General features: G+C 40.0%; 2 protein-coding genes across 7 annotated transcripts in view; both read left to right on the top strand.

Annotated features, from left to right (window-relative positions):
- The window catches only part of LOC116311297 (copine-3-like), a 14,691-nt gene extending 3,095 nt beyond the window's left edge, over positions 1–11,596 (top strand). Inside the window, exons 4-15 of one of the 3 annotated variants that reach the window (XM_039617599.1) lie at positions 47–118; positions 202–279; positions 363–452; positions 1,047–1,145; positions 1,230–1,493; positions 1,672–1,805; positions 2,190–2,244; positions 5,342–5,393; positions 5,493–5,626; positions 6,329–6,562; positions 6,679–6,806; positions 11,462–11,596. In XM_039617599.1, the coding sequence (XP_039473533.1) occupies positions 47–118; positions 202–279; positions 363–452; positions 1,047–1,145; positions 1,230–1,493; positions 1,672–1,805; positions 2,190–2,244; positions 5,342–5,393; positions 5,493–5,626; positions 6,329–6,562; positions 6,679–6,798 (1,332 nt within the window). In that variant the 3' untranslated portion in view covers positions 6,799–6,806; positions 11,462–11,596. Of the gene's footprint in view, positions 1–46; positions 119–201; positions 280–362; positions 453–1,046; positions 1,146–1,229; positions 1,494–1,671; positions 1,806–2,189; positions 2,245–5,341; positions 5,394–5,492; positions 5,627–6,328; positions 6,563–6,678; positions 7,668–11,461 lie in introns of those variants that run through there. The other 2 variants (XM_039617600.1, XM_039617598.1) reach the window with 2 other exon arrangements.
- On the top strand, positions 11,478–26,302 carry LOC116311296 (copine-3-like). 4 transcript variants are annotated; one of them, XR_004198788.2, is made up of 17 exons: positions 11,478–11,615; positions 15,145–15,333; positions 15,484–15,663; positions 15,797–15,871; positions 15,964–16,035; positions 18,755–18,835; positions 18,953–19,042; positions 21,001–21,099; positions 21,214–21,300; positions 21,469–21,528; positions 21,675–21,808; positions 22,753–22,807; positions 22,932–22,983; positions 23,984–24,117; positions 24,220–24,456; positions 24,543–24,825; positions 25,095–25,223. XR_004198788.2 is itself a non-coding variant. In XM_031728371.2 (17 exons), the coding sequence occupies exons 2-16, from the start codon at positions 15,175–15,177 to the stop codon at positions 24,651–24,653; spliced, it is 1,626 nt and encodes a 541-aa protein (XP_031584231.1). In that variant the 5' UTR covers positions 11,478–11,615; positions 15,145–15,174; the 3' UTR covers positions 24,654–24,658; positions 25,095–25,231. The 4 variants fall into 4 exon arrangements, 3 of the variants coding, with proteins under 3 accessions (XP_031584231.1, XP_031584227.1, XP_031584230.1); XM_031728371.2 differs by having other exon boundaries at positions 24,543–24,658; positions 25,095–25,231; XM_031728367.2 differs by lacking the exon at positions 24,543–24,825 and having other exon boundaries at positions 25,095–26,302.

Raw genomic sequence — 26,302 nt, 5'->3', positions numbered from 1 at the left:
TAGTATAAAACTGCACAAATCTTTATGTTTTTCTCCTTTTTGATAGATCTGTGCTGAAGAAATCACAGACACCAGGGTAGCAAACTTTGAAGTGTCTGCCCGCAGGCTGGACAAAAAGGTAGTAAAAGTTGCTTCAGGGTTTTTTAATAAAGTTCATTACATTTAAGTTCTGTGAAGGACTAACTGGGAATGGTTTGTCAGTATCTGTGGTGGTCCGACCCTTTCCTGGAATTCTACAAGCAGACAGAAACTGGATGGCAGCTGGCTCACAGGACAGAGGTACACACATTTACCATCAGGTCCTTCATCGGCGTGCACTATATTCCCGTGGACTCGTTACTCACGGTAACCTGTTTATGCAGGTTGTGTACAACAACCTGAATCCAATATGGAGGCCGTTCCGCATCTCATTGCGAAATCTTTGTGGAGGAGATGTGGAGAAACCTATTAAGGTAATTCTATTCAGTGAACCTGCACAATAAAATGCACCTAATTAACAAAACCTGTAAGCACCTCTTAAGTAACACTCCAATGGGTAAAACAGTGGATTTCATCCCCCTCCCTCACCTTTTTGAATTTTCGAATTGGCTTTATTGACCACACTGTTGACTAATAACTAATCTTATTATCTTACAAAGCTCCCAAACATATAAAACAAAGGGAGTGCTTGTGACCCAGTTGGATAAGTGCTCCATGCATGTATACACGATTCATGACATCACCACGTGAGGCTTTTTTCCTCTTTATTTACTCATTTGACTTACTGCATTAGCTATTGCATTTATACTGATAACTGTTTGCACTCTTTCCATATGTCAGGTGTTCAGAATATGATGACGCTTCCTCACTGACTGTAAATAGTGAATGATTAGTGGGGGTTTTGGCAGCAGTCTAAAAAAAGACATGTTAGTTTCACACCCTGACCAAGAACTTCATCATCAACCATAGTTTACTCATTCTGTCCTCCTGTATGATCCGAACTTTTCATGCAGTAGTTTTTACCTGGTCCCCCGTTAGAGAAAAGTCTTCCTGTTTTGCGTCCTCAGGTTGACTGTTACGACCATCACGGCAGCGGCTCCCATGATCTCATTGGGAGCTTTAAAGCCACACTAGCAGAGATGCAAACGGGGACGCGCATCTCCCCGGTGAGGCCCTTTATGTTTTGTGTGTGTGTCTCTTGTGTGTTATACTGTTTATGTTACGCTGACATTAACATGGTCTCGTTTCAGGGTGAATTTGAATGTATTAACCCCAAAAAGTCAAATAAGAAAAACTATAAAAACTCCGGGGTCGTTTGCATCCGGCAGTGCCAGGTAAGGAATTTAAACTGTTCCTCTGCCTTGATTTTACCACGTACTTCCCACCAGGTTTGTTTTGGATCTCTGTACATTGTGCATTGCTGCACATTGTTAGCGTACTCTTTACCCTTACAGATTGTGAGGGAATACACCTTCCTGGATTATATAATGGGTGGATGCCAAATAAACTTCACTGTGAGTGTGGAAATATTTTTATTGTTAAAGTAAATAAATTGTTTGGTAAGATTTGTAATATTTCTAAATTGAGTGTCACATTGCACGGCACTCTGAAACTTGCAGAATACTTATGAAGTATGTCAGATGTTTACCTGGTGACTGAAAAGCTCTCTGTATGTTGACCCTCTCGGTCCAGATCGCCATTGACTTCACCGGCTCTAACGGGGATCCGAGGTCTCCTCAGTCCCTCCACTACATCAGCCCACAGGGCTACAATGAGTACCTGGCAGCCATCTGGGCAGTGGGTAATGTCATCCAGGACTACGACAGGTGAACCCAAGCATCCTACATTATCCCACCATCCAAAGTCTCAGTGAAAGAAATGATATCAGAGGAAGAAGCCTGAAACAGATACTGAAAAAACAATATTTTAAGCCAGAGTTGAGCAGAATGAAAGAGTTTTACCACCCACTTACACCAAACCCACCCCCAGAAATTATTAACTTTTTTACAACTTACAATGTTAATATTACAAATCTTTAACGGCAACATCCTTTATAATCACTTACTTACTCTTAAAAGACATTTTTATGCAATGAAGTTTATTGTTTTTAAAAGCTAAAGTGCTGATGATGTTTTGCATGATTTAAATACAAAAGCTTTATTTGAATCTACCACTCGATGAGTTCATGGGTTTGTTCTATCTTTGCGCAGTAAGAAGATGTTTCCTGTGTTTGGTTTTGGAGCCCAGCTCCCTCCATCCTGGCAGGTATGAAATATTCATTAAAGAAACAGCATCATTGAGCCAGATGTGTGACACAAAGTTGCTATTTCAATATAACTGTTAGGTTTATATTGCTGGATTGTCATTTATGCTTAGAAATATATACTCATATATGCTTAGAGTTTTATAATCGATTGCATATTGATAGGATATCTGATCCTTAGCAGTCTGCAAAGACTCTGCGGGCCTCCCAGAGCACTCTGGCATACACACACATCTTAAGGTCGTGAGAAAGGCCATCAGTTTCAGCTTGCATGGCTCACAGATAAAATCCAGAGCAGGACGTTGCCACGGAAATGCTTCCTCAGGCTAAAATTTGGGATTCTTCTCCGTGATGTCATCACTGTGTGGGTGGTTGAGCAACAGTAACCCTTTCGCAAAAGCTCTAAACAGGTGGTTGCATGACAGCTGCCTAAGGTGTAGCATCACAGTGGTCAGGATGAAAGGAAACAGGAAGTGGCTTTCAGCAATTGTGCAAACCAACCTTATCCTTTTAATCGCTCAGAAATCAGTTTCTGTTACAATTAACAAAGAGCACCCAAATGGCCTTAAACAGCGAGTTTAATGTTGTTCAGTTGACTTTTCACAACATCTATGTAAATAACTAGTATTACAGTTTCTCTAACAAGCTGAGTGACTGGAGTGTTTTCCATGTGATTTGAGACCCTCCAGCTTGTTCACTGCATGTAATTAATAAGAAATCATAATAATCGGAAACAATCACAATGTACTCCGTGTATCTTCACACATGGCTTTGCTGATTAAACGCTTCCTTTGTTGCATAAACGAATGGCACCTTATTTGTTGTATAATGTTCATGACATAAAAGGAAACGGTGGATATCTGCTGAGACACAGCTTAGAGTCTACATTGTTACACTGGATGTTCCCAGCTAGCAACCTGACTCCTGCTACCTTAATTAAAGACTTTGACATGTAACCTTGTTTGCTAACAAGATTTTATACGTTGTGTAGATGTGAATATTTATTGTTGTTTATAATGGTTGGAAATGGTTTTGACTCCCCTGTGTGGCCCACAGTGGTTGCTCCTGACTGTCTTTTCCCAAATTAAATAAAGGAAATGCCAGCTGGCAGAAAAAATGAATTAGTAACCATGGTTATTAACTAGATTAAGTACTACAGTGTGTATACACATTTCCATGAGGATTTATATCCTCATGATTGATGCAGAAACATGTTTTCATACTTATTGTATATTATAGTAGTGTACATATATATATATGGTATATACTCAAGCCCATTTTAGACTGCAGATAATGTATAATAAATCTCTAGTAACAAATAAATGTAATAAATTATTCTCCTCCATCATAATTTCGGGGGTGTCAAACATAAGGCCCGGGGGCCAGAAGCGGCCCTGCAAAGTCTTCAATCTGGCCCCTTGGATGGCTTTGGAAAATGTGAAGGAGGGCATACATTTCAGACTTTTAACTGTATGCTGACAGATTTCTATCAGTTACTACAGCAGGGTTTCTTTACCTTCGCTTACTGATTTATACTATGGGAGGACACCTACTCTGTATCTGTTTAAGTATAAGAGCCCTTTGTTTAGGTGGACTGCTGGACTCCTGGCACCAGCTTTGGGGAGTTGTTCACAGGGTCACATCTTGACACACACACACACACACACATGCCTATATGTACACACAGATAAGGTACTCTTTGTTCACATGTATGCCGGTGTAAGACGTCATATGTTAATGAACTTGTGCATAGTCATGTAACCTCAATAAAGAACAGTATTATGGGGGAAGCTGGCTGAGAGCGACTGGGCTTTGAGCGGAAGGAATGGCGCTCGTTACAGTTCTCTCCCTCGTGCACAAGATCAAACAAAGAGCTCTGCTTTGTGTCCAATGCTTTTTGCTGTTTCAGTAGAATTGTCTCGTTCCAGCGGTGGGTCTGTGCCAGACAGACCCATCAATAACTAAGCTTTTAAGGTGCTTTATTTTGTTCATCCTCTCTCTCTTGGCTGGAATTCTGGGTATTGAAAAGCATTGGAAATTTGCAGGATCTCAAAGGACCAGTGCTGCGGCATTTCCACTCCTTACTTGGATGTGACAGCTGAATTCGGAGCACTCTCACATGATGGTGTGGTTTTGGGGCTGTTGAGTGTCCTGTTGTGTATGAAAGGCAGTTTGCTCTGACTGGTAATGCTCAATGAACAGTAGGGTGGTGGAGCGTAGCTCAGCTGCTGAGGCACAGCAGTAGAAGGCGTGATGCTGTGTGCCTGATGAGCAATTGAATGATCCCTCATTAGGGAGCTGATGCAGCAGTTTGTAACATCAGCTTCTTTATTATTTTTATTTTTTCTCTGTCTCCTGACGTGTCTGGAAGCTTTTGCAATCAGAATTATGATCTTTATGCTGTGTTGTGCCTCTTGTTTACGTGTTTCGTTTATCTGTTTATTTGATCATTTTTATGAGTGTTATTTCATTTACTTCATTATATGTAAAATGGGCAGCACAGTGGCATGGTGGTTAGCTCACACCAAGAAGGTCCTGAGTTCAATTCCACCATCAGGCCGGGGTCTTTCTGGCCAATGGCCAGTTGTTCAGAGCTTCCATTATAATCAAAGCCAGTTAAATATGCATGTAGCTTATACTATATGTTTAATTCACCTCACATTTATGAACTCTTTCAATCTTACTGATCACTCAAAGCGCTTTAGACTGGAAGTCCCATTTTTTACCACACTGTCATACAACATTTTTATTCTAAACGCTGCCTGACATCCATGACCAATTCAGATTTACTGACTAAACTAACATGCATGTCGTTGGACTGTGGGATGCAGTTGGAGTACCCAGAGAAAAGCCACCCAGGTACAGGGACAGCGTGCACCCAGAAAGGCTCCAGCTAGGACTCAAACTAGGAACCATCTTGCTGTGAGGCATCAATTCCAACTGCGACATAGCATATGTATATTCTTATACAAACACACTGTGCTCGCTTCTTCTCGTTCATGTACCCCCCCTCGCCCCCGTGTTGTGTGTGTTATATACATGTCAAACACAGCTCTCTTGAACAGTTGTCTAAAGCTTTTGTTGATTTTACTCCTACAGGTGTCCCATGAGTTTCCTGTCAATTTCAATCCAGCAAATCCCTTCTGCTCAGGCAAGTTTAAACTTCTCACAAAGGTGTGTTTGGTTCTTGAAAGTTGCCCATGGATGCTGTAATGGTGTACCATTGTACCTGTGGATGTGTGTGCCGCAGGCATAGAGGGTGTGGTGGATGCCTACAGGCACTGTCTACCTCAGCTGAAGCTCTGGGGTCCCACCAACTTTTCCCCGATCATCAACCACGTGGCCTGCTTCGCCAGACAAGCTCTCCAGCAGCATGTGGCCTCAGTAAGGAAGCAGGAAGTGTTTAGACGCTCGCTGCTTTACAAACACTTTAATCATCCTTCTGCTTTTTCGCTCCCATGACATTGTTGTGAGAGCTTCTATTTTCTCATCTGCATAATATACTAAACTGTATGTATTTCCCCAACTGTGTCCAAATCTTTATTTTACAACAGTCGGCTACTTTACAGAACTTGGCTTCTTCTGTGATATACACCTGATGAACACCTGCTTTGTCTAACTTTCTGGGCTTTCTTCTCAGATTTTAGCATCCAACATTTTTATGGCTCATTATGACAGCCTAACAGTAAAAACAATTAATCCGCTTGACATTTTTATGACTTTAAGAGCAGTTTTACTGGCACATTAAGCTATAATTTATATTTGTTGGTTTCTACAACTTCGGACAGTTTGAACTGTCAGAGTGACTAACCATATGTCACAACTTTTCTCAATAGGCCATAAAACTGTCAAAGTTACACATTAGTCCCAATTATTAAATCCCAAAATAACCACTGTGCATCAACAGGTGCTCATACAAAGAAGTCCGGACTTATGATATAAATGTAGATCATTCTTGACCAAAGTATATGAACCACAAATAATTTGAGTATATGGGTCAAATGCACATTAACATTGTAATTTGAATAACACTCTGTATGCCATCTAATCCCCAACTCTGTGATCTACTTTTCTGTTCTCGTACAGAATTACTTTGTGCTGCTCATCATCACGGATGGAGTGATCACAGACATGGACCATACACGTGCCGCTATCGTGGAGGCCTCTCGTCTGCCCATGTCTATCATCATAGTGGGTGTTGGCGGGGCAGACTTCAGCGCCATGGAGTTTTTGGACAGCGATGACAAACTGCTGCAGGCACCCAGCGGGGTCGTCGCCTCCAGAGACATCGTGCAGTTTGTGCCCTTCAGAAAATTCCAGGTAGGCAGCAGCTCCGAGGCTTTAGCCAGCCAGCCTTCCTCTGCTCAGCACACACGCGCAAACCTGAGTGCTGCTGAACAAGCCAACTTCTCATTCTTGTGACTTTGTGTTTGCAGGGAAACAGCGTGGCCCTGGCGCAGAGCGTGCTGGCAGAGCTGCCCGATCAAGTCACATCCTTCTTCAATGCCTACAAGCTGAAACCACCTAATCTTTTCAATGTTCCTGAGCCGTCCTAGTAAAGCAGGTTAAATGTACACGAGTATCTCCAATGCACTTCCTGTCTGTCTCTTCTTCACCCTCTTTCTTCATTCAGTGCATAGAGGGGTGTAAATCAGTGTTGGGCAAACTATTTGAGATTTCCAGACTAATGGTTGCTTCACACTGGAACACTGGAAAGCAGCAAGTCAACTCTGAGGTGAAATCTACAATGGTAAACTGGGACTACTCAGAAAAAGCAGTTAATGCTATTTAAAATCACATGCCATCAGAAAAAATACATTAACCAAAAAATAAATAAATAATAATAATAATAATTTAATATTTGTATACAATGACCATCAGTTTCAGCTTGCATGGCTCACAGATAAAATCCAGAGCAGGACGTTGCCACGGAAATGCTTCCTCAGGCTAAAATTTGGCATTCTTCTCCGTGATGTCATCACTGTGTGGGTGGTTGAGCAACAGTAACCCTTTCGCAAAAGCTCTAAACAGGTGGTTGCATGACAGCTGCCTAAGGTGTAGCATCACAGTGGTCAGGATGAAAGGAAACAGGAAGTGGCTTTCAGCAATTGTGCAAACCAACCTTATCCTTTTAATCGCTCAGAAATCAGTTTCTGTTACAATTAACAAAGAGCACCCAAATGGCCTTAAACAGCGAGTTTAATGTTGTTCAGTTGACTTTTTCACAACATCTATGTAAATAACTAGTATTACAGTTTCTCTAACAAGCTGAGTGACTGGAGTGTTTTCCATGTGATTTGAGACCCTCCAGCTTGTTCACTGCATGTAATTAATAAGAAATCATAATAATCGGAAACAATCACAATGTACTCCGTGTATCTTCACACATGGCTTTGCTGATTAAACGCTTCCTTTGTTGCATAAACGAATGGCACCTTATTTGTTGTATAATGTTCATGACATAAAAGGAAACGGTGGATATCTGCTGAGACACAGCTTAGAGTCTACATTGTTACACTGGATGTTCCCAGCTAGCAACCTGACTCCTGCTACCTTAATTAAAGACTTTGACATGTAACCTTGTTTGCTAACAAGATTTTATACGTTGTGTAGATGTGAATATTTATTGTTGTTTATAATGGTTGGAAATGGTTTTGACTCCCCTGTGTGGCCCACAGTGGTTGCTCCTGACTATCTTTTCCCAAATTAAATAAAGGAAATGCCAGCTGGCGGAAAAAATGAATTAGTAACCATGGTTATTAACTAGATTAAGTACTACAGTGTGTATACACATTTCCATGAGGATTTATATCCTCATGATTGATGCAGAAACATGTTTTCATACTTATTGTATATTATAGTAGTGTACATATATATATATGGTATATACTCAAGCCCATTTTAGACTGCAGATAATGTATAATAAATCTCTAGTAACAAATAAATGTAATAAATTATTCTCCTCCATCATAATTTCGGGGGTGTCATACATAAGGCCCGGGGGCCAGAAGCGGCCCTGCAAAGTCTTCAATCTGGCCCCTTGGATGGCTTTGGAAAATGTGAAGGAGGGCATACATTTCAGACTTTTAACTGTATGCTGACAGATTTCTATCAGTTACTACAGCAGGGTTTCTTTATCATGCAGATAAACATGCTGTGGAAATTACAGTTCTTTTTTTATATTTAAATGTCTTATTGATTAAATATGTAGCTAAATGCCTGTACAATGAGAGAAAAGGAAGTTTCACATAAGATCAACATACGTGGATCACGATGTAAAATGAGTTTGACATCCCTATCTTGATGCAACGAACAGAACACAGATTTAAAGCTGGTACAGTGGTCCCGTGTTTGTTGCGAGAGTTATGTTCCAAAAATAACCCACGATAGGTGAAATCCGCAAAGTAGCCAACTTTATTTTTTACAGTTATTATAGATGTTAAAGGCTGTAAAACCCCTCACTAAACACTTTATACACTTTTCAGGCATGAACATTTTCACACTTTCATCTCTTAAACTGTTAAAGTTCAAACTTTCGTAGAAAAATAAGTCCAGTATTATAGAATGAATCCAAAGGCACCCGCAGGTGCAAAACGTTTCGTCGACATTGTTGTGTTTGTTGGGGAACAAACTTACAAACATACAGTACAGCACTTCAGAGTCACACTGCTAGCAATCAAGCTGATTGCATTCTGTACTGTACAGGAGACATGACACAAAATTGATTGACAATGGTCTACAGCCAATCAGGACGCAGAATTGCACAAAAAAATCCGCGAAACAGCGAGGGCGCGAAAGGTGAACCACGTTATAGCGAGGGACCACTGTACTTGAAATTTTGGTGCTACAAGCTGCTGGATCATGGAGTGCACTTAGTTTTTGTTAAATAAATGTCATGTGTTGTTGTTATTAATGTCAGGACATAATCATTTTTTATCAGGTCCCAATATGTAAAACATATTGTGAAAGTGAGCATGATCTCGTTTCAACACGCATGTTGGTAGCACTTGATTGGTTCATTTTGTGAGAAAGCTGTATGGAGGACTACAGTTGTCACAGAAGTATTTAAACATTTCCTCAACTAAGAACTAACTGCACAGGAAAAAGACAAATGTGGAGAGATCTTTTGAGGCATTTATAAATACTGTAGTTTTTTTTTTTAATGATTATTAAAAAGGGATTTACAAAAACAACCACTTAACCAGTCTTTTAAAAGAGAACAGGGGATTTTCCTATAAGCTTTGGATTTGTAGTAATTTAGTTTTCCTTTCAGTTCACATGCACTAAAATGGAACTTCAGTTAACCCGCAGTTTAATCTCACATTTTAAAGCAGCATGAATTAGCTAGGCAACTAAAGGGTTAAAACCCCTCTTGGCACTCCTGAGATGTAATACCACCTCACATAACATGCCGAAACAGGGTAATACTGTAGCTAAATAAAGATTGCATTCATTCTCCTTTAAACAGAGCAAGTTCCTCTCCTAACTAAGTGCTTTAGGGTGCTGAGGCTTATAAAAAAAAAAACAATAAAAAAATTAGCACACCCTAAAAAAATGATGAATGAGAATTAAAAGTTTCAATCTCTCTGAGATCTCTAAGCTAAAAGGTAGAAGGAGTGGAGTGGGTGTAGGTGGTAGGAGGCAGAGATGGGTTTTTCTGTTTTGCTTTTAATTGAGTCATTTCTTTCTTTTTATTCCTTTAGATATCCTCAGCCACCTTCTCACTGTTTTGCTGTGAATCTTTCCTTCCGCTTCCTCCCATTCCTTGTAAACTCTTTGTTTGTTATAAATGCAAGCTCATATAAAGGCAGAGGCTGTATTCTACATCCTACAGTCTATAATATCTTGGAAGGATCAGAAAAATAAACTCAATAAACAAGACCAGTAATGTTGTGGGGACGAAGCTGGACTCCCTTAAGTTGGTGTCAGAGAGGCGGATGTTGTCCAAGATAAGGATAGTGCTGGACCTCCCACCCACGCCATGACATGCTGGCCAGTCACAGGAGGACACTCACTGATAGAGTGAGATTACTCAAATGCGCCACTGAAAGACACAGGAAGTCATTCCTGCCTGTGGATATCTCTCTGTACAAGTCCTCCATTTAATGCACAAATACAGATGGCTGGTTGTTGGATACACAGTCTCAATTTGAGAAACAGACATCTTACAAGTCTTTACTTTGGCCACTTTATTAAATGACACCAAAACAGCTATACTTGTTTTTGAAGGGACCACTACACACTATAACAGTTTTTGTGCTTTCCCACACATTTAATGGTCCTCGCTGTTTTACATAACAAGAACCGAGGAGTTTTAGAATTTCTTTTTTTCTGAGAGGTATTTTGAAGATTTTGTCAAACCCAGTTTCCAGCTGTGTTAGCATGATGCCTTTTAAGGAAAATTTGGGGCATTTTACACTGATGACTACATATAACCCACTATGATCTTAAGTAGGCAGGGCAAGGGAAAATCTTAATAAGAGTTAAAGAAGTGCAATTTCAACAACACATCTCAGTTTTTCCTGCATGATAAATATATAAAATTACTGAAAACGTTCTGGTAGCTCACCAGACTGTCCTATATCTAAAAATCATTACATTTTTGTTGATTCACAATTTACAATCTTTAAACTGAAATTTCTATAGTAGACAGTGAAGAAATTGGAGCTTTTCTGCCATTTAATTGTTTAACTTACAAACTTAAACTTAAACTAAGCTTAAAACTTACAAAAATAGATTTACAAAAATAGATTTACAAAAATAGTTAAAAGCCCAGACATGTATACCCTCCTTTATATTTTTCAAAGCTGTCAAGAAGGCCATATTGGAGTCTTTGCTGGGCCGATTCTAGACCCCGGGCTTTATGTTTGACATCCCTGACTGCAGGGCAACATGCAGTGGAACACACAGCAGTGTCAGCTGATAAGAATGGGCTCAACGATCACGTGAACACCAAGTAGTGAGCCGGTTGTTAATTTACTTAAATTATGGTGTCACTTTAATTCTAAATAAATGTACGAATTCATGTGTTTTTATCGTTTACTATTGAATAAAATAGTTCACTGTCATTCCCGCGACACTAATAGTCCTCCATACACCGTACCATGGCTATGATACGCTTTTGGGCTGACTTCGTAATGGCACAAGTTGTGTCCTTGTTTATTATTTTTACAGTATATGTGTCTGTGAGTGAGTTTTATACCTTTTTGTCTCATGTAGTTCGTACAGTTGATTTGGGAGGTCGTGTTTTCGGTCGGTACGTGAAGTGAGCGCACTGGACTCCGCCCACCACCACTGAGCTAGCTGTGCTGCTGCTGCAGCTGGAAACAAACCACACCACCGCAGCAGCATTGCTAGCAAGCAAGCTTACGAGGTAAGCTACCACCGCGCTAGTCTTGACATTAGTAGTTGTTTAAGTCAGAGTCAGAGTTTAAGCGCTGCTGATGAATTCCCATAGAGTGTGTGTATACTTTTTCTCGCGTCATGTGACTGTCGCTGATAATAAACCCATTCAACTTAACGAGTATAGAGAGTTCGTAGGTGTGGCTTTTCTCGTGGTGTTTATGTGAACAGCCACCACCTTTCTGTGTTTCTTTAGAGAAGTTTTTAGGCAACTAAATCTAATATTGTAACGTTAATTAAGGTTTATTTACTATGTGCTAATGTTTGTCAATTGTCTCTGATGGATTGACTTCTTTTTCTATAATCTGGGAAATGTGTGTCAAACATATCTCTCGTGAATGATATCGAGACATTTTTAAGCTAGAAAGGATATTTCTGTCACGACATGGAAGCTCCAACCTTTTTTTTGGCAAAGCAACTTTGATAAATTCTTTATTTATCAGTGTAAAAGTCGCATTGACATTTAAAATGTCTTTTTTCAAGAAAGGTCAGGCCAAGAAGGCAGCAGAAGTTCCAACAAATATAACCTGACAGTTATATAAAGACCAAAAAGGATTAGATTTATTATATTGTAGAACACAGAGTATGAACAATAACACAAAGATAGGTGCAAAACACATGGAAACACCATAAACCCGTTTTTGGGGAGTATCGGTGTAGATATTTTGATATAACAGATGTGATTCATTCCATGTGCTGGTACTTCCCTGCTGGTCACGTCCTCCACTGCTTCATTGTGGTTGGTTTTAATGTAAATGATTAACCCAAATCCAAATGTAAAAAGTACATTAAAATACAATGTATAACATATCATGTATATAAAAGGATTTTCCACTGACTGTGCATTATTATTAGTACTGTAATTTCTAAATGGCTTTGAGTGAGAACATTAACTAGAAAGCCAACAGATATTACACTAAAATACTAATCATGTGCTTTAATATAATGTAATAGATCAATAATAAGGTGACTGATTATTTGGGTGACAAATAATCTGTGCAAAAGTCTTGAGCCATCACTAGTTTCTTTATTTTTCGCTTCCAAGCAGCCAGACATTTTTGTAGGTTCTTGAGCAATCATTCTCCAGGCTTTGTCTTTGGACAGTGACCGCTCCTCAGTCCTTGTCAGTCCAGTCCTTGTACCTGAACATTTTCACAGGAATGTTTTGTGTTTGTTAAGCCATTTAACACTGACCTGTGAACCATTCAAACAAAACAATAAAAAAGAAAGAAAGAAAGCATCTAAAACAGCGTTTAAGAAAGAAAACAACTGTGGCAAAACAGCAATACTCCAGTAGCTGGGGCGCCTGAAAAATACCATGAAATCATGGAAATATACGATCATGTGACATAATGAAAACTTTCCGTAGTTAAAACGGGGAAATATTCCTATTAAAATACAGTTGTTTTAGGTTTAAATCTTGTGATTTAAACCTAAAACACATTTTTGACATTAAATATAGATATTTACATGTATAATAACGGTAAACTTAGCTAATAATGTGACGCTCTGTTCTAATACATTTAATCAGGCCGAATGTTATTAGTTAGGTTTTAGTATGTGACTTTAAGTGAAAAATCCGGGGTTTTTATTGCATAATTAATGTAATAATAAGTTATACCACCCATTTAAAAAAGACAGAATACTGGGTTTAAAATGACATTTATACTGCAGTCGAGAATTTGATGAGATTTTTTTTTACAATGACAACTCCTGTGGCTGAACATTTAATTCTGTTAACAAGTAGACCACATCAGAAAGCTTCTAACAATTTTACATAAAAAATAAAAGTGCACTATTCAAATGGCTTTTAATGAGCCATAAAAACAAAACAATTAAAATTAAAAACATCTAGCAGTTGAACCAAGGGTACCCTAAACTTACAGTCACACTGAACGTGACAGGTTTCCCTGGTACTGCAGACATCTAAAGATTTTTGGACACATGTAGACAGCAAAGTTATGTTTCAGTCTAGGTGCAGGTGACAGCAGGTACAGTTTAGGTGCATTTAAACATCCATCCATCCATCCATTCGCTTCCGCTTATCCTTTCCAGGGTCGCGGGGGGCGCTGGAGCCTATCCCAGCTGTCATAGGGCAAGAGGCGGGGTACACCCTGGACAGGTCGCCAATCTGTCGCAGGGCCAACACACAGGGACAGACAACCATTCACGCTCACATTCACTCACACATTCATACCTAGTGACAATTTGGATTATCCAATTAACCTATCCCCTCAAACTGCATGTCTTTGGACGGTGGGAGGAAGCCGGAGTACCCGGAGGGAACCCACGCAAACACGGGCAGAACATGCAAACTCCACACAGAAAGACCCCGGCCTGATGGTGGAATTGAACTCAGGACCTTCTTGCTGTGCGGCAACAGTGCTAACCACCGTGCCACCGTGCAATTACATTAAAAACCAGCAGGTTTAAAAAAAACAAAAACAAACCTAGCCTTTAATTTGCATGTGTGTGTAGCCAGTCTGGCCTTCAACTCTATGTTGCTGCAAACTGCGTTGTGTGGTGTGAATTAAGTGTTTTAATTAAGTTGGTTGTTGCTTTGCCAGCTGAAGTGGGTTTATTCCGCCAAAGCTGTTTACATAAAACAGTAATTCTGTGCAGTTACTTCATGTGACTGACTGGGCTCCTCCATGATCATCTTCAAGAGAGAGGGAAGAGTAGCAGAGAAAACAACTGGTCGCGGCAGATGGCTGCCCCTCCTCGAGCTAGGTTCTTCTGGAGATTTCTTCCTGTTAAAAGGAAGTTTTTCCTTCTCACTGTCACCAAAGCCCTTACTCATTGGGAGTCATATGATTGGGGTTTTCTCTCTGCTTTGTATTAGTATAGGGTCTTTACCTTACAATAGTTCCTTGAGGCAACTGTTGTTGTGATTTGGCGCTTTATAAATAAATAAAATTTAAGTGAATTGACTTGAATGAGAAACCACCTGCATGCTCCCACGGTAACTATCTAAATTATGAAAAAATAAAAATAAAAAACTAGAGGAGGTCAGGAGAGAGGTGTGTGTTTATAGCCATAGATAAAATATTGTGGAGGTATTGGAGATTTTCTCAAAATCAGTGGAATTATGAAAGCAGAAAAGGTTTTTGATCAACCTTATCTGTAGCATCTGTAAAGTGTCTGATTGGCAGTGGCTTCATTTTTCAGCATGAAAATGAGAAAAGAACAGAACAAAAGGAGACAAAATCAGAGAAAAGCTTTAAAAGTCCTTCCTGGAAAGCCTGGAGAACTGTTCCTGAAGATCACAGAAATTACTATAGATCTTGCCTAAGAGAGTTCTGGCTCCATTGAGGAATAAAGGCAGTAATTCCAGATACTGACTTCCAAGTTCATTTGAATTTATGTATCTTTGCATCTTTCAGTAAATTGCTGCATCTATTTTAAATAAAACGTTTAAGGGGGGCTCAAGACTTTTGCACAATACTGTATTCTATGTTCTCCATGTTCACTTTCTGTTTATCCACATTTATGGTTGTCAGCTCTTGTGAGCTGAGTGCTTCCGGGCTGCGATGGCGGCAGTTGGAGTCCAGCAGACGAGGGTTGCAGACTGTGTGACGAAGGTGTCGCTGAGCATCTCCTGTGACCATCTGCTCGACATGGATGCATTCTCAAAGTCCGACCCTCTATGTGTGCTTTTCATGAACTCCTCTGAAAACCACTGGTTTGAGGTAAGTAGGTTTTTGTTGTGTGGATTTGAAAGGCTTGGATTGCTCATACTCTTAAAAAATTAGAGTTATCAATTTCCAGATTTAGGGCAACAACTCAACTTTAAAAGTTCCTAAAAGAAAATCCTTGACTGTGAAACGTGTTTGTGTTAGGTTGGTCGCACGGAGAAAATCGAGAACTGCCTCAGTCCCAAGTTTTCCAAGCCTATTGTCCTTGACTACTACTTTGAGATGGTGCAGAAGTTGAGGTTTGAAGTGCACGATATTGACACTGAAAACTGCAGTCTGCAAGAGGCTGACTTCCTGGGACAGCTGGAGTGTACCTTGGGACAGGTTTGCCATCTTTGATTTTCATTACAAGCCATTTGTCTACATATATATACTGAAAGAGCTACAAATAAATGTATGTGGTGGGAAGTGGTATTGGTATTGTTTAGTGATGGCTAAGATGTGTCTTTCTGTTCAGATCGTGTCCTCAAGAAAACTAACAAAACCACTTGTTAAGAAGGACAAGATGCCTGCAGGAAAGGGAACTATTACTGTGAGTTTCTTTGAGTGAGGGATGCAGTGATTTGGTGAAATCTGAGTGCACTATTTCACATTTTTAATGCAAAACTACTTCTTGCTCTCTAGATATGTGCAGAAGAAATGACTGACAACAGAGTGGTGGCATTTGAAGTCGCAGCAAGAAAACTGGACAAAAAGGTGTCAAAGACTACAAGGAATTATGTTCCTGAAATCAGAAATCTTTACGCGGATGATTTGACTGAAGTTACTAACTCTTACAGGTCACACTTTATGATTAGAAAAACATTTAACACCACTCATCAAAAGTTTGTGCCACTTTGAAAGGTTATGTTTTTATATTTAGAGAAAAGCACTTGAACTGATTAAAATTCTTTTGGGTGTAAATCAGTGGTCATAGGCACACATTTGCAGTGTTTCCAATGAAAAGCTGTGTTTCAGTGACACATTTTTTGGATTAAACAACCAACAATTTAGGTAGTTAAGAAAATTGGCATGTACCAGTTTCCTCACAAACCACCATAATCTGTTGTACTGGAAAACTTTTCACGAAGCTGCAAGTGTATAGAGATTGACAGACCACGTGACCTTCGCGCGTTGCTTTGTGGGTACGAGTGGCAACAAAATCAAAACGCTGTATCAAGCGCTAGTATTTCCAGCACCGGTAATCATTAATTCTGCGGTTTTAATCCCTACTTGCATTTTATTTGCCCCAAAAACAGTTATGTACAAAACGACGGAGTGTGAGTGCATACACTCATAAGATGTTTATTAACTTCAGATCCCTGCAACAAGCCCAGGTCCAGTTTACTTTGGTGATTTGGACTATTCCATTTCACAGCTGTTGTTAAATTTTTTTCCTTTGCGTTGGCCTGTACAGGAGATAATCTATTTGTCGTTTCAGGTTGTAGTATTACACAACATTTTCAGATCTAATAGAAATAAAATGAGTGTTTTGTAGTTCATTCAATTTATTGTCTTTATTTATAACTGGCATTATTGTTTCATTCTGTTATAGAATCTTACAAGAAAGAGGCAAAATTGTAAAAATCCATTATGCTTTATTAGCTGCTTCGGTAAAAAACAAATCAACAATGCAACCAAAAAAAAACCAACATTGCAAAACAACATACTGGAAAACAGTTATTCATCACTTTATTGCTTCAATACAACACTTGGGCACATATATGCAGGACGTTTCGTGGCTGTTTTGATATCGCTCCCACTCACTCTTAACCGATCAAATCTGGCTGTGGTAGCAGCTTTAAACTCGGTATGACCCAGGTTGATAGAGGTGCCCAGTCTGGATCGCATTCCAGCATTTTGTAGGCTGGTTTTCCTACAAAACACAACAAACATTAGCCCGCAAAGCCACAGTGAACAAAGCAGCATAGCGCAATGAATTCAATTCAAATCAATATCAGACTCATTTGTAACCTACATCAACAATTATGTTATGATAAATTACGTAATAACTACAACAGAAGACTTTTGTGGAAATGCTTGGAGCAGACTAACATGTGAGCTGGAGTGTTCTGAAACATTATATTTGGTCTGCAATCCAGGCCATCCGTCGTCTCTTTGTTACTTCGGAAACATGGCTTGAACAATTTCTCTTCCACGACGTAATCCGATAAAAACCGATCTCTTTACCCGTCGGCTTCCCGTGGCTGTCATGCAACCGGCTATTGCAGTTAATATACAACAGCTTCTTGCCATTCTTTGTGTTTCTTTTTATCGCTGTGTGACTGTTTTCATGTGAAAGCCTGCGTGCGCTAGTACCGCTTGCCACTCGTTCCCACACTCCTTTGCGGTTTTACTCCGGAATGACGTCACATTTTCAATCTCTATTGTGTTAAAAGGCCAGAAAATTAGCCAGACTGTTCTTCTTTTTAAAACAAGGATTGCCACTCCATGCAGGCATTTCTCAGTGATTGCACACAATGGTGAGAGCTTGCAGAGAACAATGCAAACTGCTCCTACCAGAATAGAAGGAGAGATATGGTAAATGGACTGATTCTTATATAGCACTTTTCTATTCCCCCAGAGCGCTCAAAGCGCTTTATACAACATGCCACATTCACCTCCCCCCCATCCTTTGAAGTGCTTTCTATTCAAACTCCGACAGATGCATCAGAGACCAACTTAGAATTAGTATCTTGCCCCCGGCTGCATGCCAGACTGGGAGAGCCAGGGATCGAACCACCAACCTTCCAATCAGCAGACGACCTCATGAACTACAGTCACCCCAGAATAGGAACCAGAGTACAATTTAGCAAGAGGACAAGTAAGTTAGAGTCCTAGTTTGGGAAAAAGAAACTTCACAAGATCCTTGATGGGCCTCTGAATTCTGAGAGACAGATTGTCCGGGTTCAGATGTGTTTGATTCTTTAGGTGTGCATTAGGTAAGACAGTGTGCACCTACAGAATGTGGATCTTCTCAAAATGATTTTTGATGAATGTCTCCATTAACTATTAATTGTCACTGATAGCATTTCTGATCAATTCAAAGTTCTATTAAATACAAATATATAAATGTCTTTCTTTCCAAAATGAAGAAATTTCCACGTGAAGCCAAACTTTGCTAAGAATGCTAGCAAAGTTTGGCATCCCTGACACAGGATGTGACAGCTAAGATGATTGCGTCTGGAAATTCTCTGAAATGTGATTGGACAACTCGGGCTGTGCCTGTTTAGTAAGTGTAGTTTAGTAATGACTCTTCTTGGACACAGTTACCTGGACTGTGAAAAAGTGTAAAGGCAGCTGATGAGCAGTGATCGATATCGTGTTATAGTGGTATAAAACAACCAGTCTCATGTCATTACTTTATCCTCACTTTAGAATTTATGGTGTAATCTTTGTTTGTTGTTGCCTGCTTTTTCCTCCCTTTTATCTCCAGGATTTTTTTGGCAAATCCGACCCTTTCTTGGAATTCTACAAGCAGACAGAAACTGGATGGCAGCTGGCTCACAGGACAGAGGTAAACCTGCATTCATTGTGTATGAGGCTTTCTGGTGCAAGGGGGAAAAGTGTTTTAAGTTTGTACACTTACATCTCCCAACAGAGCAAGTCTTTCTGTGTCTGTGTTGTTGTGCAGGTGGTGAAAAATAACCTAAATCCCGTTTGGAGACCATTCCAAATCCCAGTTCAGTCGCTTTGTGCAGGCGACGTCGAGAAACCTATCAAGGTACACACACTCATGCACACATAAAGTATGCTGGTTTCTTTTTTTCCTAACTGTCTGCAGAACTGAATGATGTGAAGCAGCCTGTAAAACTGGAAAGTTGGGATGCACTAATCGTGAGTGGTGCTGATGTTTAAAATACCAAACTGGCTGATAGCCAGTGTAGCAGGGAGACAACATAGGCATCGTTAGAAAGTTGTTGTTTTTTTTTTTTTTTACACATATACCCTAAAAACAAACATTATGACTACTGAAGCTTTTATTTTCACTGTTTTTCATCTCGGAAAGATTTGAATCCTAAACGTCCTCTGTTGTCTCCCTCGTGCATAACTTGCATACGCTTGATCTTACTGCCACTAAAGAATTGTTCTGAGTCTTAGTTTATGTTGTTGTTGTTTCCATCCTCTAACTCTTATTAAGGCAAACTTATCAGGAAGAGATGCTTTCCAGTCAACAGTACACGTGAGGTAACTGTCGACAGTGTCAACATGGAATGTTGTTAATGTGAAGGATGCAGGGTCTGTGACAGGACCGGCTCAAGTCCTGGATGCATCTACATCTATCTTAAAGGAACACACACTTTCAAGGAGTTTGGCCCATTGGTTAAATTTACCTGATCGTTTACTGACACAGTCTGGGAGTGCCTTTAATCAAATGTAATTAACAACACTTCAAACTATGTCTAAAAATGATCTCTGGCTAAAAAAAAACATCTAACAAAATCATATTTTTGAACCTTCAAATATTCCTGTTAAACAGGATATGAAGCTTATTTATGAAGTTTACTGGTGATTGTATTTGGTGGCTCCACACTATATCCCATTTTGATCCTGGGAGGAGACACAAATCCATTGAGGGTTGTGTCCGGAAGAGCAAAAAAATCTGCCAAATCAAACATACAGAGCTGTCTGCTGTGGCGACCCCCTGTGAATAAGGGAGAAGCTCAAAGTAGCCCACTGATTTTATTTTGATATAAAGGTTTAGGTAAGCTAACCAAGGGGTCAGTTTTCCAAATGGGACAAGTTTTCCATTAAGATGGATCCATTTTTTTACTTACCCATTAGCTTTCATAGCTGTTGAAGAGTCACTAGTGTGAAATTAGTCGTAAAGAGGAATACGGTGCTGCACGACAATCCTTGCGATCACTTTGGTTCCTAGCAGGTTCCTGCAGTTGCCACTTCATTGTATGAAAGATGTGTCTGCAAACACAAACTATTCTCTAAATGCCAGTGAAATGTGCTAATTGGAAACAGGGACTGTTCGCCTTCAAAGTAAAAGTTTTGCCGATTGAAGAGTGTCAGTGCAGTGCTAAAGCACAACTTTAGCTTTGAGGGTGACAATCCCCGTTTCCTTTTTCAGACGTTCAATGAAGCTTTTTCAAGTTTCACTACAGATCGGAGAACAAATAGCATGTATTTGCAGACAAATTAGCATCTTCCACACCAACGACTTGCCACAGACGGGGAGGTTTTTGTTGCAGCACCATCTTTGCAACTGATTTTACGTAGCGACATCCAGCAACCTTCAGTAACCACTTGCCACCCGGTCTGGGAATTTAGATTTTTCCTACTCAACAGAGGTTACTGAGGGGTCACCGACAGACTGGTTTGTAGGCCCGTGCGACTGAGGCCTAAGATGTCCATGCTGTGTATGGAGCTGTTTGTGTTTTCCATGTTCTCTCAACACCGAAAGTGTTACAGAATCTACTGTGTGTGACTGTGAGCAGGTCCTGTAATCGCTCTAAAGGAGGAACTCTGTCACCCCATTTACCAGCTTAGATGGCCTCTGTGTGTGTGTGTTTCTGGTTGATGTTTTAGTATCATGAAGTCGCCTTACATTTGAAGCTTCACGCACACCATGCTTTTGCCTCACATACTTTGATTTCCAAGCGCCGCTGATCATTTCGATGCAAAATTTGGTGATTCCAAGTCTCGCCTCTCCTCACTGTCTCTGTTCGCTAGATTGACTGTTATGACCACAACAACAGCGGCGATCACGACTTCATTGGAACATTTCAGAGCTCACTCAGTCAAATCCAGCAGGCAACAGAAACATTTGCAGTGAGTTCACGTGTTTGTGTGTGTATGTTTGCCAGTTTGGACACTTTGCTTAAGATAAGCAGGGGGAAGAAAGTACATCCTGACGCCTGTATGCTGTGTTTCTCTTCTTCACAGGCGGAATTTGAGTGCATCAACAGCAAAAAGAAAGAGAAGAAGAAAGGATATAAAAACTCTGGCATCATCATCATAAAAAAAAGCAAGGTACTCTGGTTTTAGATGTTTTTTAATATGTATATTTGATATGTTTTCTTTTGTTTTTTAGATATATCATTAGTCCTGTTGTTTATCTGCTGGAGCACAAAAAACAACATTGTGTACCCTTCTTAATAAACAAGTACTACTGCACAGTAACTCTTGTGGTATTTACAGATAGTGAGGCAGTACACGTTTCTGGATTACATAATGGGAGGCTGTCAGATTAACTTCACTGTGAGTTTCACATATATTTGTTAATCCTAATCCTTCCAGTTATCATTTGGAGACACACCTGAAATATTTAACTGATGCTGACATTTTATGATTCATGATTACTGTGTATACTGAAAATGCAACACATCCCTCTGGGGGGCGTGCAGATCGCAATTGACTTCACAGGCTCCAATGGGGATCCCAAATTCCCCCAGTCACTGCACTACATCAACCCTCAGGGCTACAATGAGTACCTGGCAGCCATCTGGGCAGTTGGTAATGTCATCCAGGACTACGACAGGTAAATACATACATAAAGAATTATGCAGGTGCAGAAAGTAAATGCTATGCTGCCGTCTGTTTTCCTTCATTCAGAAAAATTGTAAGTCAGACCGATTTAAAAACAAGCTCCACCGTAACTTTTTCTTTTCTAGTCTTAAAGGTTTCTGTGCACTTCATCAGTTCATCTACAGTAATTTCAATGCAATTTAACATGTCGTTTGTAAGACTTAATATGCACCTCACTTTTGGCAAACTCACAATCATTCTTACAAGCCTTGAAAGACCTAATATATCACAGTACTAGTTCCCCACATTCAACAAGTTTCAAATAATGAGGTCAGTGTGTGGGCATGTAATCCCTTTTGAGCCAAAAGCTCCAGCTTCAGACTGTTTTACTCGTGGCTGTGTGAACACTACCAACTCAGCACAGAAACCCACCTTCCTCCTGTTCAAGTTAATGAGAGAGTTAGTCAGGAGAAAGGTGGCTTAAACAGAGGGGAGGGGGCTAAAAGAGCTAGCAGCAAAGGTGGCCTGTGGTGAATATGGTGCTGGGAATGAATATAATAGATCCCTGCTCTCATAATACCATGATAGTAGCAGCAAAATACTAATAATCTGACCAGTACTTATCTGTTATTTTGAGCGTTCATTCCTAATGCATGGATGAATAACTGAATTCCCAGCAAAGCAGTTAATGCAGCATGTCAGCTGACAGGCATTAAGCCAGAGCAGCAGCTTATCATCCTGACATTCACTAGTTGTCTTGCACTACAGGAAAATAAATGATTAATAAAGTGAAAACATAACAGCGTGACAAGCAAGGCCAGGATGTCTTGTTTAAATAGAACCATGAAGAACATTAATGGAAAAGAGTCTGACAAAAAGACTTCATTTTAAATGTTCACTGGTCTTTACAAGCTGACATTAACAGTCTTTATTTTTGTATTGCTTCCTTTTGCACAGTGATAAGATGTTCCCTGCTTTTGGTTTTGGAGCACAGATTCCTCCTGCATGGCAGGTGATTGTTTTACGTTTGATGTTTGCTTACATCTGACACGCAACAGAAAGATTGTTTGTGTTGTAGATCAGTGTAAGCCATTGCAGATACGATCATTTGGGATCTGGGTTGTTTATGTGTGCAGGTCAGCCACGAGTTTCCCATCAACTTCAACCCATCCAATCCATTTTGTGCAGGTAATAACAGACTGAATGTAATGTGAGATTTGTTTCACACTGCCATGTGTTTGTATCAACATTAGGAGTTATTTAGCACCGTGGAGGTGAGTGTCTGTTCAGATTTGCAGGTGTGCAGAACACCTGCAACACGGGAAAATTATATGATGTTTTACATTCTTGTAGATAAATAAGAGATATTTTAATTTTAACATATTAGAAGATTTATTTATGCATCTTGTTCTTCTCATAATTTAATTTTTATGTTGTGACCTACTGCTTAATAAACATGGACGCACCTTTGGGTGTAAAATTCAATTCAATACAGTTTTATTTATACAGTGCCAAATCACAACAACAGTTGCCTTAAGGTGCTTTATATTGTAAGGTAAACACCCTACAGTGTTAGAGAGAAAAGTCCAACAATCAGATGACCCTCTTTTGAGCAAGCACTTGGTGACAGTGGGAAGGAAAAACTCCCTTTTAACAGGAAGAAACCTCCAGTAGAACCAGGCTCAGTGAGTGGTAGTGATCAGCTGTGAGCAGCTGGTGCTGAGGGGAAGAAGACAAGACAAAGACACGCTGTGGATGAGAGCTAGAGATGAATTATAACTAATGATTAAATGCAGAGTGGTGAATTAACACATGGAGAGTCTAAAGAGGTGAGTGAAGAAGAAACACTCAGTGCATCATGGGAAGCCCTCAGCAGCCTGTTGCAGTGTAACTAAGGGAGGATTCAGGTTCACCTGATCCAGCTGTAACTTTATTAACAGAGATCATTTTAAGGCTAATTTTAAAAGAAGAAAGGTTTTCTGTCTCCTGAATCCAAACTGGGAGCAGAAAACAGACCTGAAAGCTGAAGGCTCCACCTCCTATTCTACTTTTAAATATCCTAGAAACCACAACTACAGTAAACCAGCAGTCTGAGCATCTTGCTTTAGTGCGGTGATACAGTACATTCCATCAACCTTCATGTAACTGTGACCCATGACTTTATGATATTTGTGTGTGTGTGTTTCAGGTGTAGAGGGTGTGGTTGCTGCCTACCAGCAGTGTCTGCCCCAGGTGAAGCTTTACGGCCCAACAAACTTTTCCCCAATCATCAACCACGTCGCCCATTTTGGAAGACAGGCGCTGCAGCAGCAAACTGCGTCTGTGAGTTACAGAAAGTTTGGAATCAATCAAAGCAGTCCTAATGTCAACTGACTGTTCCACTCTGCTGCTTTTTTTTGTTCCTGTTGTCCTGATGATTCACAGCAATACTTTGTTCTCCTGATCATCACTGATGGAGTAATCACAGACATGGACGAGACACGCAACGCCATCGTCAACGCCTCTCGTTTGCCCATGTCTATCATCATCGTCGGGGTCGGAGGGGCGGACTTCAGTGCCATGGAGTTCCTGGATGGAGACGATGGAGTTTTGCGTTCGACAACAGGAGAGAACGCCATGCGGGACATCGTGCAGTTTGTGCCATTCCGGAAGTTCCAAAATGTAAGCCGTGGCAAGTTATACAACACACTCTTTGTCCAGATGCACCAACACCACCAACATTTGAACGTTTGCACATCTTATTTCAGGCGGGCAGTGCAGCCCTTGCACAAAGTGTACTGGCAGAGTTGCCTGACCAACTGGCCTCCTTCTTCAAGCTATTTGACCTGAAGCCCCCCACTGAACCGACTCCTATATAAAATGTGTAGGAGTACCCCAACCAACACGCTGATCGTGCCCCTCATCCTTCCCTTCATTTGATCCGAGCTGCAATCAGGATTCATAAATATCATAGTAACCTTGCTTTTTCAAGGTTATGTCATGCCTTGATTGTTCACAGTACGTGGTGCAATAAGTCATCATATACTGTAGGTTTGTATGAGCACAAAACGGTAACTTGATGATGCATGATTCTGTCAACGCCATGTGAAGTTTCTAGCTTTTCTAGCTGACATGAGGCTCTGGTTTTATTGGCTGTCAGAACATGTGACTAGCTTAAACTTTAAACACCTTCTCTTGGGTACTATGCTCAAATTACAGCTGCAGCTCTGCAACCTCCCTGCTTTCTCTTCTAACTGCATGTGTCTGTGTGTGTGATTGGCAGACTTTCACTGTTGCTCTGTCTCTGCCCTTTGTCTCAGTGTCCTAAAGAACTGCTTGCTCAGAGCGTCCTGGCAGAAATCCCAGATCAGGTGTCTGGCTTCTTCAACACCATGAATTTGAAGCCGCTTGAGAGCTGCACACCTACTTCTGACCTCTCAGCATCTGCGCCTCCCCTCCTGTGATTTATTCTGAAAACTATCTTTCCTTCTCAATGTCTTACCTACAAATGTCTTGTGATTCCTCACCCGGAATTTTTTTAGGAAAGCTTCCTGCAGCTACAGGGTAAAGCCATACTGCATTAATGTTATCAAAGATTTCCTAATATATGCTAATATGTGGAAATTTATGTCAGTTAAGTGCCAGATATAAATGTTGCGTTTATTTTATTACCTTTATTAAAGGATTTATTGTAACTTTGTTGCATTGGGTGAGTTGTTATCGACTGTTAGTCACATGACAGGGTCTGGAGTATTTAACTGGGTACTCCAAGTTTGTGCTTATATCGTCTCCTCTGTATTACAGCCATCACTTCTTTGTTGGTTTTCATCATTTCACATTGTAATGGAAGGTATACATTTCAGTTTAATATATTTCAATTTAAAATTTCCAGCAGATTTCAGGTGTGATGCAGTAAGTTTTACAAAATGAATCCATATGTACTGATCCCTATGTTCAAAATAATACATTTGCTGTTCTGTTTTTATATACTTTTTTACCGTTATGTGATTTTGATTTAAAATACTAAATGTGCTTGCATGTCTTAAACAAAAAGAATCAAAGTGATTAAGAAAATCCTTTTTTTACACAGTGTATTTTTTTGATTTTTACTTTGTCTTAAGAGGAAGTAGCAAAAAAATGTACTTCAACATTTATTAAATCCGCCGATACATTTCCCTTGGTGTATGTGTAAATTCATTGTTGATATATGGAGCTGTTTACACTGATGACTGTGGCGTTGCCTTATGCACTATACTTGTCTTTGTAATGGACGCTAACTTTGTCAGTATTTTACTTTGTTATAAAACACAAAGGAAGGAAAAATACCATGAGTTATCCTTCTGCATTCTTGTCATGGTGAAAAAATACTGCAACAGCCAGTTTGCATGTTGTTATTTGTGTCTGTGTGTAATCCAGTTCAAGAAATATTTCGTAGCTTTACATGTGAGACTTCAACTCAACTGGTGCAACTAAAGCAAAATCTCTTCCCTGTCAGTTTTGGTATAAAACTATATTTAAAAAAAATGAA

This window comes from Oreochromis aureus, linkage group 9 (genome assembly GCF_013358895.1).
Source record: "Oreochromis aureus strain Israel breed Guangdong linkage group 9, ZZ_aureus, whole genome shotgun sequence".
In the NCBI taxonomy this organism is placed as follows: domain Eukaryota; kingdom Metazoa; phylum Chordata; class Actinopteri; order Cichliformes; family Cichlidae; genus Oreochromis; species Oreochromis aureus.
The sequence above is the reverse complement of the archived record's forward strand: the minus strand, read 5'-3'. Positions and strand labels throughout refer to the sequence as shown.

Excerpts from the sequence above, each read along its gene's own strand:
- LOC116311296 (XM_031728367.2), top strand. The coding sequence starts at position 15,175 with ATGGCGGCAGTTGGAGTCCAGCAGACGAGGGTTGCAGACTGTGTGACG. Across the intron at positions 21,100-21,213 it reads AGGCAACAGAAACATTTGCA|GCGGAATTTGAGTGCATCAA; the intron begins GTGAGTTCACGT and ends TCTTCTTCACAG. Across the intron at positions 22,984-23,983 it reads ATCCAATCCATTTTGTGCAG|GTGTAGAGGGTGTGGTTGCT; the intron begins GTAATAACAGAC and ends TGTGTGTTTCAG.